Source organism: Rhineura floridana, chromosome 4 (genome assembly GCF_030035675.1).
Source record: "Rhineura floridana isolate rRhiFlo1 chromosome 4, rRhiFlo1.hap2, whole genome shotgun sequence".
Lineage (NCBI taxonomy): Eukaryota > Metazoa > Chordata > Lepidosauria > Squamata > Rhineuridae > Rhineura > Rhineura floridana.
Window position 1 is genome coordinate 50,033,978 of NC_084483.1, and position 17,934 is coordinate 50,051,911.

The 17,934-nt window shown below is 43.7% G+C and overlaps 1 protein-coding gene across 4 annotated transcripts in view; it reads right to left on the reverse strand.

The window, feature by feature from the left end:
* BMP5 (bone morphogenetic protein 5) overlaps positions 1-17,934 on the reverse strand; it is an 82,683-nt gene that overhangs the window by 11,466 nt on the left and 53,283 nt on the right. For all 4 annotated transcript variants that reach the window (XM_061622995.1, XM_061622994.1, XM_061622996.1 and 1 more), the window contains 2 exons: positions 4,533-4,730; positions 1,163-1,239 (listed from right to left, as the gene is read on the reverse strand). In XM_061622995.1, coding sequence (XP_061478979.1) covers positions 1,163-1,239; positions 4,533-4,730 — 275 coding nt within the window. The remainder of the gene's footprint in view (positions 1-1,162; positions 1,240-4,532; positions 4,731-17,934) is intronic.

Consider the following 17,934-nt stretch of genomic DNA (forward strand, 5'->3'; position numbering starts at 1 on the left):
AGGGACAGCTTTGGTTTAAATTTGGGTGGGAGACTACATGTGCCTGCTATAGAATAAAAAGGTGGGAGACATCCTGAAAAACAATGACACTGTTCATAATGATTTCCTTTTGGAAAGGAAATAAGCTTTCTCTCTGCCCAGTGCCCACCCACCCAAACTCCTCCCTACCAGGATAGTTGTGTTTTGGAAAGTGAATTAGGTTAGATTTGCCTTTAAATGTGAACTGACTTGAATTTATTCCCCATCTCTATCTGTAAGCCACATTGTCCACAGAAATACTGAAGGGTAGGCTATACTTTAAATAAATAAAATGAAGTATCAGAAATAAACAAGGAACATTCCAGACAGGGTAAGATCTTTTCTATCTGTAAATTTTTGCGTATCAATTTTTTCCATGACACAATAGTTGGTAATCTGGGATATCTGGATTACCTGGAAACTGATTAGTTATTTTCCTTTAGTAGATTGCCAAATCTTGCACAAAATGCTATGGATTCGCAGAGCAATCCAACTCAGGAGAAGCCAGAGGAAGGGGTGCTGCTGGGGGAGCCGTCTGGAAGCTCTGCTAATCTGTTTGCCATTTGGTAGTCACCTGGCCAGCAGAACATAGGCTCAGATGAGAGCTGCACGTATGAACGTAAAAGAATAGGCGGTTCTCAAGAATACCCCTACTGGTGAGTAAGCGCTCTTCATAGACTTCCATTATAATTATTTTCTTAGACCAACCTCTTTCTCAGCAGAACTTTGGCCCGGATCGAGACCTGCAGGATTGCTCCAAATAGGAGTTGGATGTTGCATAAGTTCCCCCCCACCTAAGCTCCTCCTCCAATGTGCCCCCAGAATGCCTCTTTGTTGGGCCTTCCGCCAGCTTCCACCAGCACCCCTTTCATCAGGCTGGGCTTCCCTGTTGGACCTGGCTGAGCTGGCAGGGTCCTGTCTCCACCGCAGCTGAGCCAGGGTGAGGGGTTTCTGCTGGAAGAGCCCAGTAGAGCTGGAGACCTGCCAGCACATCCAACCTCCCTCAGCCCAGCATAAATAGGAGTTGGATTGCACCCTATTATAGACTTAATTAAGATACGTTGCAAAGATGCACCAATTGCCATTATTATTATTTTTTAAAAAATGGGTTACTGCCTAAAATAGGATTGATAATTGCCCCTACCTGCCACCCCAGGTCTCGGAAGCTCACGTAGAGTTCATGTTTTTTACAGGCTTGTTTCTGCTCACTTGTGTTATAATCTGCAGAAAGGAAAGAAATGTATAAATACTTCTACAATTAAAAGCATTCATGATTTCCTTCTTTAACAGTACAAGCGTCTTGATATGAGGAAACAGTAGAAAACCTGATATTGATATATGAAGTACTTAGGGCAATTGCTTGTTATGCTGGCTGCTGAAGTGACAGTTCTAGTAGTATTAGCAGACCCATATACATGTATTCTTAGAAGTCTCATCAAGTTCAGCGGAGCTTACTCCCAGGTAGGGATGGGGTCCATTGTCTGGTGCCAGTTCAAAAGCATTCCATCAACCTAACAGGCTGTTTTTACCAATCTGCTTTTTTTTCCCTTGCAAAAAATATTGATATTAATATCAGTATTTTAAACAAAATATTAATATTTTAAAGGAAATTTCAATATTTGTAAAGGAAATAGCAAAAAATGAAAGGAAATACTGAAAGGAAATTATCATTCTTAATATCGATATTTTAGAGGCAGTTTTTTTTAAAAAAAAAAGTTTTCCAAAATAGCCACAGAAAATCACAACATAAAAATCTAATATGCAACTGCAGAAAATAAGTGAATTAATTGAAAATTCTGTACCAAATCCGAATTGGGCAGAATTCTAGGACATCTCTACTCTGAGGTAAGTGAATATAACATTAGTGCCTCAGTACCCATCAAAATCCGGGGCAGGCAAGAGCCTCAAGCTGCAAAGGAGATATTAGAAAAAACGATAATATCACCTAAATATAAACAGTGTCACTTATTTAAATCATTATATATATATATGGTATTATATATCATTATATATTACTGTATGTGTGTTTGTGTGCTCCCAGTCTAAAAAGGTTGGCAATTAATTCCTGACTTTGACCATTCAGAGAAATGGGTACTTATAAAATGGCATAGTTTCCACATTTGATTGGTTTCAATTTTTCAGAAAGTTTGTGATCAGAAGAGCTTTCTAATTCTCTAGCCTGCTTTTATTTCTTAGATAATTAGAAGACAGATCAAGTGTTGCACCCATTTCCTACTGCATTATGGACTGATTTTCTAAGAATGTCAGTGCATATTTTGTGTTCAAACAGTGTTCAACAACGTTATACATGTTGGCCATATACTTGGTTATTGATTCTGTTTTTATCTCTTAATGTTTATTGTTACATTCTTTTTGCCATTATATTAAGTGAGTGGTTTTGTCTACTTTTGGGGACTTCCCTTCTTTGATTGCTGCTCAAGACATTATCTACTAACCTTACACAGGGGATTGGGAGGGAGAGAAAATGTTCCTTTTGTTGTTTTTGGTGGCCACTTATTTGGGGGGGAAAGGCTCATAGTAGAGCCACACAAATGTGCTGTGTCCTCTGCTTTCCCACCAGCTTTTTGTAAGTCACCATCTTCCCATGAGCTCTTTGTGTATTTTTTTGGGGGGGGGCCCTCCAAAATATGTAAAAGTATCTCTTCACCTTTCTCCACAGTTATGAAAATGTTAAAAACAATTTAAAAAGAGATGGGTGCTGCACAGATACGAAAAATGCTCCAGTACACTTGATGCAAAAGTAGGCATTCCATATCCAATCTTGGTGGTGGGAGTGGAATTTGATCACATACTTATCTAGAATGCAAAAAATACTAAATTAAATCCATATTCCTTCCTTACATGTCTGCGTCTTAGTCAAGACAAATGTGGGATGTAATATTACATTCCATGGTAGTGGCTAGAGTGACATTACTATACAGAATATGATGCCAAAGATCCAATTTCACTTACTGGGGCTTCAGGGTCCATATGTTTATTCTACTAGGAACCAAAATCATGGGATATTGTGGCTGAATAAACGTTGTACCAGAATAATTTAGGAACTAATTTAGGAACTAAATGTTTTTAAAGCTTTTTTTAAAAAATGTTGTTAACGTTTTGTTTTAATGTATTTTAAGGTCTGTTTTTATGTTTTAAAGTGTTTTTAGTGTTTTAGTTCAGTTCTCTGCATTTCTGCACTAGTTTGCTATTTTTAAAATAAAATAAAATAAAAGTCCTCATGAAAATTTGTCAACATTTTGGTGCAAATTTCTCCTAATATATGCATTTATGTGTTCAGTTTTGCACATTTGTGATTGCACATTTTTGCAACCAGTTTTCCCAAACATAATCCATTTTCTGTTATTTTCATTAATACACGCGTTGTTATATACACATTCCCTTAATATACTTATTTTTGCACACATTTGTGGGAGAACCTCATCACAAAATTCAGAGTAGTGTAATTTTCAGAGGATAGTAATGTTTTGGTTGACATATTGTTTCAGAAAGTGTGAATTAAGAATATTCACATTGAAATTTTCCAAACCAAATTTCTCCGCTATCCCTATAGCTTTACGTGCATTCTTCAGATGTATTCCAAGCTCACCTTCAAACTAAACCTGTCAGTTATACTAGAAGCAAACTGAACAAAGGCTGAAGCTTTTCAGTCTTGCCTCCTTCGGTCTTGGACTCAGCTCCATCACTTTCTACCACTACCTCCTCTGATCCACAACTGCCTCTTCTGGTTTTGGTAAAGTTCAAGATGGAACCTGGCAGGATGCCATCTTGCAAACCTTCTCCATCCCAAGCAACAGAGGCAACACCAATAGGCAACAGGAGCAGGGATTGGTAGCAAGTGATGGAGCCAGCAGAGGGGGATAAGACTCAGGCAACATTCATTTCACTGGTATGTCTGACGGTACAGATTTGCAGGTGGGTTCAGGTTGCTTGCACACTCTCTGAGCTTTCATTTTATCATTATAGATCTGCCTTCAGCCTATGTGCCAATGCTACAAGTTATTCAAGTTGTCCACATTTCCAGTAATTTTCAGGACTTAAAACCTTGCAAATTTACTGCGTGGAGGCAGAATCACACACAAAAATGACAGGTAAAAGTGGTTATGAGAACTGGGCCTCAGAAATCATAACAGAAAAAAAGAAATGTTCTTTAATAGACTCTATCATTATTATGTATCACTTTTCATAGGACTTTTAGTGGTCAGAATAATTTAATGTTTTATGTGTTTATGCATTATGTATTATGATTAAAAAGTTCACGGTAAGTCAGCCAGACTGCTCTGCTTCTACAAAAGGGGAAAGCACACAGTTTAAACTTTGATCTTATTAAATAGAAATTACCTATGTTGCTACATAAACTATCAGTACAGCCACATAGGACCATCTATATGTAATTGTCATGTTCTTTCCTACATGGTAGTATGGTTTATATTTTTTCTGAGGTGTTCTGCAAAAACACATATTCTGTAGATATTTTGCATTCTTTGACTTACCCCCAACACTTTGCATTCTTGAGGAATCTTGAGGAGTGCTGGATTTGTTGCGGTTCTGATTTTTCTTTTTGTTGTTGGCAGCTCGGACAGATCGAAAAAGGACTTCGCTTGCTTTGAAGAAAGCAACCATGAATGGCTGTTTTGACTGAGGACCGTGCCTTCCTATAAGGCCAGCAGATTTCACATTGATACTGCGACCTGCAAAATAAATAGATATAAGAATATTTACCAAAACACAAAGTCAGTTAAGCTGATTGATGAGATAACAATGTTCAAAATAATAATTGTAGAACTTTATTATTAATTTCATTTATGAGTCACTTTCTACAAAGCAATTTCACAATATAGTAAAAACATATATAAACCAACTTGCTATATAAAAGCAGTTAAAACAACTGCATGCATAAAATAATTAAATCAATTATATATAAAAGCAAGTTCACATGCTGACTGGAATAACAATATCCATTTAGAAATGGCCTTAGAGGAAAGTCTTCAACAGATTGCAGAAAGACAACAGAGATGGTGCTTGTCTGATAAGTGCTGGGAGGAAGTTCCAATGGGTAGGGCTGCCATACTAAAGGCCTGATTCCGACATTGTGCAGAACGGACCTCCTGATAAGATGGTATCTTCATCATGTCCTCTCCTGCAGAATGCAGTGATCAGTTGAATATATAAGGGATGAGATAATATTTTGAGTATCCTGGCCCAAGCCAGTGTGGTATAGTGGTTAGAGTGTTGGACTACGACCTGGAAGACCAGGGTTCGAATCCCCACACAGCCATGAAGCTCACTGGGTAACCTTGGGCCAGTCACTGCCTCTCAGCCTCAGAGGAAGGCAATGGTCAACCACCTCTGAATACCACTTACCATGAAAACCCTATTTGTAGGATCGTCATAAGTCAGAATCGAATGGAAGGCAGTCCATTTCCATTTCTTGGTCCCAAGCAGTATAGGACTTTGTACCCCAGTACTACCACCTTGAACTAGCTGATTGGCAGCCAGTGCAATTCTTTCAACAGTGGCAAAATATGATGGTGATATTCTGCCTCAGTGAGTAGTAGAGCCACCCCATTCTCTACTAGCTGCAGCTTCCACGTCAACCTTAAAGGCATTCCTACATTGCACCAGAGCAGGGACAACAGTGGTCAGGCTACCCTAATCAGTCATCTGGCCCACTAGTAACAGAGATGAATCCAGGAGTAGCCCCATACTTTGAACCTGCTCCTTTGGGGGTGAGGGTATAAAACCATCCAAATCAGGCAACTGATCAACTATCCAGACTCAGGCACCACCTACCTACAGCAGCTCCATCTGAGTCAGTTTATAGGCCCTCATTCAGCTCACCACTGAGTCCAGGCACTGGTCCAGGGCTTGCTCAGCCTCCCCTGATTAAGATGTTACAGAGAAATACAGCTGTATGTCATCAGTGTGCTGATGACACCTCACCCCAACTTTCCTAATAACTACTGTCAGTGGCTTTGTGTAGATGTTAAATAGCATCGAGGACAGAATAGTACCCTGCAGCACCTCACAGCACAACTGCCGGGGGCTCAGAGATAATCACTCAGTGCTATCCTGTGAATCTGACCCAGGTGACAGAACAGGAACCACTGTAAATGGTGCCCCCAGAGTCCATCTCACAGAGCTGGTTCAGGTGGATACCATGATCAATGGTATCGAAGGCCAATGAGGGACCAATAAGAATAACAGGGTCACACTCCCCCATCCTTTATTATTTATTTTTATTTATTTTATTAAATTTCTATACCGCCCCATAGCCAAAGCTCTCTGGGCGGTGTACAAACTAAAACTTCCATCTACAATTAAAACACATATTTAAACAATTTTAAAACTACATCCAAATTTCAAAATTGTAAACATTTTAAGACAGACAAAAACACATATTAAAATACTAAATACTAAAATGCTAAAATGCTGAAATGCCTGGGTATTTATTTTATTTTATTAAATTTCTATAATTTCTCCTGATAAAGGCCTTCAGGGCAACCAAGGCCAATTGAATAACCATGCCTGAACATAAACTGAAATAGGTCAAGACAATCAGTTTAATCCAAGATGACTTGCAACTATAGAGCCACAGCCCTTCCCCCCAAAGGGGGTATTTGCAATCAGGTGGTAGTTGTCAGAAACCAATGGGTTCACACTTGGCTTTTTCAAGAGTGGTTGGATCACCACCTCTTTGAAGATATCTGGGACCACTCCTTCCTGCAAGGATGCATCAACCCCACCTTGGATCCACCCAGTCATTCCACCTCAGCAAGTTTTGATAAGCCAAGAGGGGCAAGGGGCAAGGCCCGCAGAGCTTGGAAAAGTTACTTTTTTGAACTACAACTCCCATCAGCCCAATCCAGTGGCAATGCTGGCTGGGGCTGATGGGAGTTGTAGTTCAAAAAAAGTAACTTTTCCAAGCTCTGGCAAGGGAACACATTGTTGGCTACATCACCGTAAGTGCCTTGTCCTCATCATCAGGCTGTATCCAATGAAACATAATGTGAAAGGCAGATATGCTAAATTTACATACAATAGCCTCATCTATTTTGAAAAGTGTATAGCACTAGAAGACAATATTGTATCCATCAGAATTCCACATTGTGAGGGCAAAGTTAACATTTTTAAAAGCCACAATCCTCTTAATTTAAGAAAACAAGAAAAGTAAATAAAGAATCCTGTATACCCATCACAAATCTATAGAAAAAAGAAAGGCAGGCAGTGTACATATTTATGCTTCAAGTCATAAACAATTTCAAAGCATTACTCAAATTTCACCAAAAACCTTAAGTATACAGCTGAGGCTTCAGTCTTTCAAGGAATAATATATAATTATTATTCATGAAATATGTACACGATTGACTCTGGTTTTACTCCTGAGGGATGCACATATTTCTTTATAATATTTGTTCAGTCAGGATTAAGCAGTAACTTCACTAGATTGTAAACTCTGACCCTCCAGGGCAACGAGGGTGGAGGACTGTTGGAGGAAGGCATTGAAAATGAAAAATGGAAGGCAAGTTACTAAAGCTGCATCCATATGAATTTCTAACAAATAAGCCCCCAGCTCTTAACAGAATTTATTTTGGCAGCTCAAACACCTTTGTGTTTCCATGTATTATGCAGAACCCTTCATTCTGCCAGAATCTGAAACAGTGTCATAGGAAGCTATGCAGCTGTACAAGGGGAGGCATACTCCACTCCTTTAAATAGTAAAGAAATTCTGAATTGTGCTAGTCTGGACGGCACAGCTTGCTGGTCTATAGCAAACAAGGAGATGAGAAATGGTTAAAACCCTATGACAAAGAAGCATCTGCCTTGCAAATGTATCATGCCATTAAACTCAATCTCACTAGAGAAAGAACTTTCTAATAGTCATAGGAGTAAACCTTAAACAAATAAGCATATAGGCTTCCCTTTTAAAGACAAACTTACAGTGGCTCTCCGCCAGAGTCTGTATTTCTTAGAAAAACTTCTATCATTGGCATAAATGAAAGAGGCAGTTTGATTTGTGGTTAAAGCAGTTTCCATTCTACTTCCACTGTAACAAATGTATTAATTCAGCTCAGACTTCCTCCTCCTGGCAGCCCTTTTGCAGTAAAAAAGAGAAATTAGAAGTCGCAGCCAAATACCGTACCTTGAACTGACCCACTTCAATACATAAACACTTTTACAACATGTTTATTCAGGTGTAGCACTTTAAATTGGTTTAAGATGTTTCCAGTGACAGAGAAACCAGCAAAGGCAGGAAAAAGAAGAACGGAGAAAGTTAAGGAGTTCAGGAGCAGAATAAGTGGCCACTGTGACGTCCTCCCCTGGTTCTCCCAGTCAGGTTCCCACCTGCTTGTGGCTACTGCCTTTCACTAGGCACCACCAGGGATACCACCAGTCCGGACCATCCTTTATATGGTTTCTCACTCTGCTCTAGCACAGATCTCACTAGATCCCCCTGCTAGGCAGCACCACCAGTCACGTCCTATAACCAATACTCCCAGAGACTTTGCCTGAGTCTTTCTCTAGCTGGTTACTTTTGTGACTGCATACTTATGCTGCTCCCAACCCCCTTGTATCTTTATAGATAACGCATACAACTTTGGGTTGCTCTGGATACTTGCATTGTTATTATTACTCCCTTCACCGCTGCCACCATTAGATACTGTTTCTGTTCAGCCTTGGTAATTACCTTGCCCTCCCTTCTGGTCTGTATATCCCCCAGCCAAGGATCAGGCCTTTGGTAAACCAAATAGTATTTATTAAATATCAGAAATAACAAGATTAGTTTTAGAATGTTTCACAAGCGTATGGTTTCATCTATTCCTGTTTTGTACTTGACTTATTATTAATCAGAACTCCAACTCCCTCTTTCTCCACACTCCCAACATCCACCACCAAACACCTTCTTCTCCACCCTACTAACATCCACCCAGATTCAACTGTCATTCTTCCATTTATACTCCCAGCCATTCAAACGCTCAGCCAATCATCCAGCATTCTACTGCTCATGTACTCCCCCCTCCTCTTTCACTCCACTTACCATATGTCTTCTATATAAACAGCACTTTCCATATTTACACTATAAGCAGGAACATCACAGCCACATATTTGGGGGGGGGAATGCAGTAATTGCTGCTTCATGGGGGTGGGCAGTCTGGAAAGAATGGAAAGGAAAAGTTGTGTTTGTTCAATTTCCAATTTTTTTAAAAAAAAATCTTGCATTTATCTAAAGCTGCTTTTTGTGCGTTTGTTTAAATGATTGTGAAATAATATAGTGCAATTCATGGTTGAATGTGGAAGTCTTTAGCAAGTCAGGTCTGGAAAAACTGGTACAGATTATTACAACCTGGACCAAACACTGCATTTCAGGTTTACTTTCCTTTTCTAGAAGAATTATCTTTCTGATGAGGTTTTCCATTTTGTTCCAATGACTTTCAGTAATTTAGTTTTATCTATAAAAGATTGATACCTTACAGGCAGACATTTCAGGAAACCTATTACAATCATAAAGACTATGAAGACTATAAAGATGTGTGTAAGGTACACATCTAAGTTTTCTGAATTTACAAAGATGTATATTGTGTGTGAAGCAAAAGGGAGAGAGAAGCCTTCAATCTAATGTGAACTGCCTTTAAAATAATGTGTAATATTATTAAGTTAGATTTCAGCAATGAGATGACTATTAAGATCCCACAAGTTATGGTTTACTTAAGTCCTCAAGATATATAGAGATAAAAATTAGTCAAAGTCCAGACAACCTTTGAACACAGAAGCAGTTTATGTGACTCTCTATTTGCTGTTTACATGATCTTTTGAACAGCCAAGGTAAGCTATTAAGAACTGGGTTTTTTTCCCCACCTCCACAGAATTATGCCTGAGCACTTCTAAAAAAAAATCAATAATCATTCATATTTTAAAAGATGTATTTGGCAGTAAGTCCCAGTGACTACTGTTGAATGTACGTCTGAGTAAGTAAATTTAGGATTACATGAGTTGATAAATTAATTTTGTAGCAAAAATCATGTTACAATCATCAAAGCACTTAATTCAGAATTGTCCCAATGGTCTCAGAACTACTACAAAATTAGTGGTTTCATAACTGAAGCCTCCGCTTATTTATTATGGCTCGGATCCAAATAACCATGCAACTAGTTTCACGCACCCAAAGGAGAGTTAGGCTTGTGTTTTCTGAACAGCAAACTCTCATGCCATATAGCAAACCTTTTTTGAACTGGAGAGACTTTCAAAAGCAGTTTGTGATTATAGGTGTGCTATTCAAAGGAAAAATGTTAAACCCCTGGGCATGCCTGAGTCTTTGGATTTCAGTTTGTGTAAGTCAGTCAACAATTGCATCTGATTATGGAATGTTTGCTAATAATTTTGCCCATATTCAGATAAATAAATTGCTCAAATAAAAATAATTTAGAAAGCATAGATTTGGGAAAGACATACAGCAAATACATTTACTCCTGTTTAGAATTCTCTTGTACAGATAACTGATGCACAAAAAAAAACTTTAAGTATTTCATTTGCCCATTTCCATCGGACAGTGTCCATAGAAAGTAGAGGAATAATTGTTGCAATCTATCCCTTCCCATGTATGAAGAGCCCTCAAGCATGTGATATCTGGTGTGTGGAAAATGAAGGCCTTGTGCATAACTCAAGTGCTTTATGGTAGTGAAATCCCATAGTTGTCTGGATTGTCACCTACAGCCATTCCTGGACAGGGATAGCCTGACCTCTGTAGTCCATACATTGATAATATCGAGGCTGAATTACTGCAATGCACTCTATGTGGGGCTGCCCTTGGCCCTGGTTCAGAAACTCCAGCTGTTGCAAAATGCAGCAACATGCAGCTGATGAGAGCACATGGCCAACAACATGTGACACCACTCTTAAAACATCTTTCCTGGCTGCCCATTCATTACCGAGCTAGGTTCAAGGTCCTTGTATTAATTTACAAAGTCCTGAACAACTTAGGTCCAGGGTTTCTTAGGGATCACCTGAACCCTTATATCCCAGCTCGATCACGAAGATCATCTGCAGGAGTGGCCTTGGTTGTCCCCCAAGTTGGCGAGGCTCATTTAACATCAACACAAAATTGAGCCTTCAGTGTCATTGGCCCAGTTGTCTGGAATGGTCTGCCAACAGAGATTCAGCAGTACCTTGTACTTTCACTTTTAAACACCTGCTGAAAACCCTTCTTTTCTGCCAGGCTTATGCAGGCAATTAAGATATCCTTTTGCAATCGTTGACCTTTGTTTTTATTGTATTTTTAATGTTTTTATTGTATGGTTGTTTGTTTTGAACTTGTTGTAAACCACGTTGATGTTCTTAATGAAATAGTGATATACAAATAAATTTACAAATAAATAAAATAAATAAATAGTAAATACTCATTTTCAAAAGGAACCCTAATCAAGTTCTTTCTTTAAGAAATTCACCTCAAACTTTCTTTAAGAAATTCACCTTAAGCTACCAACAGTTTGAAAGATACCAAAATTAATGTGTTCAGTCATATGGGTTTTGATTGGCACTGGCAGAAGAAAACAGATTATGCCCAAGGATGTTTAGAGTGCAATCCTATATATGTCTACTCAGAAGTAACTTCAATTGAGTTCAGTGGGGTTCGCTACCAGGTAAAGGGGTATAGGATTGCCTTAATTAGCATCTGCATTGATAGCTAAATCATGTTTATTTGAATTACATCCTCAAATCTGAATTTGAAGGATATAACAAGTCTTTTAAGTAGAGATCTTTCCCAGTCTGCATCTGTATTGCAATCATTAGATATTTTTTGATGTTTTGATCGTAGAATCACAGAATAGTAGAGTTGGACAATTAAAATAATTCTTTTATTGTTTCTGTATTTGATGCCTTGGGCTCCTTTGGGATATAAATAAATACATAATGGTGGTCCTAATTACCTTGTATACACTGAATTGCCATGGCCACTGTGGAGAGTGATACTGTGATTAGTCACCCATACAGTACTGAATTACATAAGTTTACAAAACTTGTGATCATGTTGCTAAAGGTCGTATTGCTTTGGTTCAGTGTATAAAACTCAGAGACTGATCGTGCTTGCCTTAAATATGAGGCAAGCGTTTTCTTCAGTCTAGACGTTAATGCAGAAAATTCCTCATTGGCTCATTCCTTATCTCCCAACTCTTTTCTTGTCAGCTGTTGCTCTGACAGTGCAAATCTCTTCTCCTCTTTCTTGATCCCTCTCTCCCCAATGCCTGTCATGCAGTGTTTGAGACCTAGACATCAGGAGTCCTGGGAAATATAGTACAAGTTTTATGGGTTCTGGGCAGTAGCACATATGGGTGTGTGTGTGTGTGAAGAGGCAGTGGCATCCTCCCACCAGCAGTGATTCAGCACATACTGCTCAGACACTGCTGGGCTTGGGATACTGGCATGCAGTTGTAGAGGATGTTAGAAATTATTTACTTGTCCCAATAATAGCATTTATATATGCAGGATATTTATTTATGAGAAGAGAAGACTGAGGGGAGATATGATAGCACTCTTCAAGTACTTGAAAAGTTGTCACACAGAGGAGGGCCAGGATCTTTTTCCAGATCATCCCAGGACACAGAATAATGGTCTCAAGATACTGGAAGCCAAATTTGAGCTGAACATTAGAAAAATCTTCCTGACTGTTAGAACAGTACAACGATGGAACCAATAACCTAGGGAGGCGGTGGCTTCCTCAACAATGGCTGCCTTCAAGAGGCAGCTGGACAGCCACCTGTCAGGTGTGCTTTAAGTAGGATTCCTGCATTGAGCAGGGGGTTGGACTTGACGGCCCTTCCAAATTTACTCTTCTATGATTTTCTATGATTCTGTGATTTATTAATGATCTCCAGATAGCTGTACTAATTTGTTCTACCACTGGGTGAAGAAAGCCCTCTCAGTTTTGCAGCGCCAACCATAGGCCAGCAAAGTGGGATGGCATTTTCAGTCACATTCTTAGAGGGTCCAGCAGGGGTTGCCATCTTCCCCCCACCCCATAACAAAGCATCTGGAATGACACTACATCATGATGTTGTGTCATTCCAGTTGAGGCAATGGAGATGGGGGGACATAGTGGTGTGGCTAGTCACCAACTGTAGGTGCTCTGTACATCCTGAAGTAGTATGGAATAAGGAAATAATAGTTTTAAAAAATGATGCTCCCCCCTTACTTGTAAGCCCCCATTCCTCCACAAATTATAAAACTTTCACCAGCCCAAAGATTAATTTCTCCTCCCAGTTTCGTCTACCCAAATCCCACCACCACCACCACCACCAAATTGGTGAAAAGGTTCTGAACAAACATGCCCAAACAGCTTTAATTATTTTTAAAGGTTTTGGTTAGTCCTTTGGCTGGATAGGCAAAATAATGGTTTTTATTCATTTGATTCTAAAGAAAATCATAAGCTGCTATACAGGTTTTTCTGAATTGCAAATTACAAGCATTTGCATGGAAGGAAATTACTTGTCATTTTTCTCCAATATAACTTGAAGGTAGCTATAGCTTCTCAAAATACTTGGCTAAGCAAAAAATGGACAAGCTGACACTACTAATTTGATTCTACTCTGAACCCAATTTCTTTCATTTAGCCTCATTACATACTAGATTTAATTTTGCCCATTGATGCACAAAGGAAAACTCTCCACATCAATCTGTAAATCCTTCTTCAGGGGTTATAAAATAGCCACAACTAACAGCTTACTCAAACCTTTGTAATTCAAAGCAAGTGTTTTCTTTGATGCATTAACACATGTTCTCACAGAAATTAACAGGGCTCAAGTCACATAGCTCATTGTGTACCACAGCCAGACAGCCTAGTCCTAAGAAGCTGTGTTATATGTAATGATGCAAAGAATCCCGTTCCGTGCCCGGGACCTACCGGGCAGAGGGACGAGCTTGCGGCCGCTGTCGATGTCCCGGCCGCCATCTTGGAGGGGATGCGTGCACACACGGCGCGCTGGCGCGCCGTCGTGTGACGCGGCAGGGAGGCGGGGCGGCTGAAGGCTATTTAAGGCCGCCCCGCCTGCTTCCCGCCATCCAGTTCAAATTTCGGCGGCCGCAGCAGCAGCAGCTTCGGCTCGACGCGGCATCTTTCGGCGGCAGCTTCGGCGGGGCTCCTTTTGGCAGCAGCTTCGGCAGGGCTTCTTTTGGCTGCAATCGCGGCAGCAGCAGCTTCGGCGAGGCGCGGCTCCTTTCAGCAGCAATTTCGGCAGCAGCAGCTTCGGCGCGGTGCGGCTTCTTTGCCGGCGCACGTGGGCCTCCGGAGGCTTCCTGAGGCCAGGGTGGCTGGGCGGCAGCGGGCCCCCCCCCAGCCTCATTGAGAGACAGGGAGGCAGCGGCGGCTGGCACCAAGGCCTATGCGGCGAGGATCCTGGGGCAGTCACTACGAGGCGGCAGTGCAGGATCGGATCCAGCAGCGGCGAGGACCACAGGCTAGGCGGCCTTTGGCCGGCAACTTTTAAATTTAATTATTAATTTTAATTAACGCGGGGGTAGGTGGGGCACGACCCCAACCATCAATCCTTGCCACGTGCAGGGCAATTAGGCTCCCCTCCAGGATAATTGGGTGCCGGGAGGGGGTATTGAATAAGCAGGCGGGCCCCTTCACAACGTTTTGAAATCACGTCATTTTGTAAGCGGGGCCCCTATCTCCCTCTAGTATGCCACCTAAGAAAGGACAAGGGGGGCCAAAAGGGAAAGGAAAGGCCCCCAGAGCAGGGGGGAGATGCCCACCCCCAGCGGCGGAGGGGGCAAGGAGTGGGGAGGGGCCACCATGGGCGGCCATATTAGCCAGGTTGGAAGCCCTAGAGCATGGCTCAGGCCATCCTAGTGCACCTCGGGACCAACCTGGGACAGGGAAGAAGAAGGACCCACCACCCAAACGGTCTCGGGGGAAAACGCAGCGGCCAGTGAACAGTGCTGATGCAGGGGCTGTTGCTTCCATCTTAGCGCGACTGGATGTGCTGGAGGCCGGGCTCAGGGCTGAGGCGAGGACGCCCAGCATAGAGCCAGGCGCAACTCCCACCTTGCAAGCAGCCCCAACAATGCAGCCCGCACAAGGACCTTCGGCGGAAAGCACACAGGGTGAGTCCTCTATCATGCCACAACAACAAGGGCAGCGGCAGTGGAGCTGGGCCCCCTGGGGGTACCCCTACTGGCCCTTTTCCCCACCAGCGGTAACCGAGGGATATGGGCAGGCAGAGACCCCCGCCGGCGGGGGGGAGGTTACGCCACAGCAGCAGCATCCCCTAAGGGAGGCCTGCGAGCAGGTCTGGCACCTCGCTGCTGGGACGGCGACGGAAGGAGGGCATCAGCCCTCCCTGTCTGCCAACCCCCCTGCAGAGATATCCGACCCCCTGGGATCAGTCAGAGAGGGGGCCATACCTTTTGGGGAAACGTCTGCCCCACTGGGTTTTCATCTTCTGCCTGCTACGAAGGACAGAATATGGAGGGGAGAGTATGTGGACCTATTCTCGCTCTTGTACAGGGAGCCGGTTGGGAAGGATAAGGATAAAGGGGAACATGCAGAGCCCGATAGGCCCAAGCGCCGACGGGTAGAGCGCTCTTGGTCTAACTGGCTGCCTGCATTCCTTACGTACATGGGGGTGGTAATACAGAGGCAGCCTCATAGGGCCTCGGTACTGATCAAATACCTCGATATCATATACCGGGGCTACTCTGAGTTTCAAGGGACGGCATGGCTGGACTACGACCAGGCGTTCCGTATGAGGGCGGCTTTTGATACATCCCTCCCCTGGGACAAAAAGGAGGCTGACCTGTGGCTGCAATTTATGGCACATTCTAGACCCATGGCAGGTGATAGGGCAGACAGCGGCCATCTCTTGGCGCGCCAGGCATCAGCAACTGCTTCCCGCGGGCCTGCGGGGCAGGGGGTTCAACCCCGCCTGCTTTGCTGGGAGTTCAGCTCGCGTGGCCTTTGCGGTCGGAGCCCGTGCAGGTTCAGACATGAATGTGCCATATGTGGGGGCCCCCACGCCTGCACTAGCTGCCCCAGGGGCCGCCCCTTCAGGGGTGGAAACAGGGATTCGACTGGTGCAAGGAAGACAGGGGCTGCAGGCGCAGCTCAGGGAAAGGGGCCCCAGCCCAATTAAAATTGCCGAGCTCCAACACTTACTCTACCTTTACCCCCTAGTCCAAGATGCCCAGTTTTTACTCGAAGGCTTCACAGTGGGTTTTCGGATCCCCTATTTGGGTCCCAGGCGACCTTTCATGTCCCGCAACCTTAAGTCAGTGGAAGGCATGGAATCAGTTCTGAGAGAAAAAATTAGGAAGGAAGTAGTAGCCGGCCGGGTTTTGGGCCCCTTTGCTGCACCACCCATCCCCTCACTCAGAGTTTCCCCGTTGGGCCTCGTCCCCAAGAGGGCACCAGGTGAATTTCGCCTGATACACCACCTGTCCTTTCCACAGGGTGAGTCAGTCAATGACTTCATCCCAGCGGAGCTGTGCTCAGTCCGCTACACATCATTCGACTGTGCTGTACGAATGGTCAGGGACTGCGGGGTTGGGGCCCTTATGGGAAAGTGTGACATCAAGTCTGCTTTCCGCCTCCTCCCGGTCCACCCACAGGACTTCGAGCTGTTGGGCTTGGCTTTTGAGGGTGAATATTACGTGGACAGGGCATTGCCTATGGGCTGCTCTATATCATGCTCTGTTTTCGAGCGCTTCAGCTCCTTCTTGGAGTGGGCGGTCAAGAGGCGCGCAGGCTTGCAATCAGTGGTACACTATTTGGATGACTACCTGTTTGCGGGCCCTGCGGACTCAGGCACCTGTAGGGCGTTCATGGCACATTTCGCGGGGCTGGCTGGGGAGCTGGGCGTCCCCCTCGCGGCCGAGAAAACTGAGGGCCCATCCACCGCTATCACGTTTCTGGGCATCGAGATAGATACGGTGGCCCAATGCTGCAGGCTCCCTCATGACAAGTTGTGGGCCCTCAGGGAGAAGATCTCAGAGGTGGTCAGTTCTAATAAGGTGACATTAGCCACTCTCCAACGGCTGGCAGGCCATCTGAACTTTGCCTGCAGGGTTGTAGCGCCCGGCCGTGCCTTCCTGCGGCGCGTATATGACGCCATGGCTGGCCTATCACGATCCTACCACCGCACACGGGTGACAGCCGCTCTTAGGGCTGACCTGACAGTGTGGTCCACCTTCTTGCGGGAATTTAATGGGGTCTCCCTATGGAGAAGGGATTGCCTGTTGGAGGCAGAGCTACAGGTGCACTCCGATGCCTTGGGTGCCTTCGGTTTTGGGGTCATTCTTCATGACTCATGGTGCCACGGCAGCTGGCCGCAGGGCTGGACACTGGCTGGCCTGACCAGAGACCTGACGTTCTTGGAGTTCTTCCCCATTGTCATGGCCGTACACCTCTGGCCCGACAAGTTGTGTAATTCCTCAGTCCACTTTTGGTGCGACAACCTCCCCACAGTGCACGTTATTAACACCCTGTCCTCTAGAAACCCCAACGTTATGCTTCTGGTGCGAGCATTCGTGCTCCAATGTCTTCGCTGTAATATTCAGTTCCTGGCGCGCCACGTTCTGGGTATTGACAATAGTATTGCTGATGCTCTATCACGGAACCAGATGGAGAAGTTTCACCAGCTGGCACCGTGGGCAAGGGCTCTGCCGGAGGTGTTCCCCCCAGCGCTATGGGAGATTGGAGGATTGAATCAGAAAGGGCCATAAGCCTTTCTGTGGCGCCCAGCACTTTGGCCAGCTACCAGGGGGCAGGTAGGGATCTATCAAACTTCAGAGAGTCCAGGGGTTACGCCCAGGAGTGGCCCATCCCGGTCGAGCAGCTTATGGAGTTCTGCGTGGAGGGGAAACGGAGAGGCCTTTCAGTCAGGACCATCAAAGGTAAGC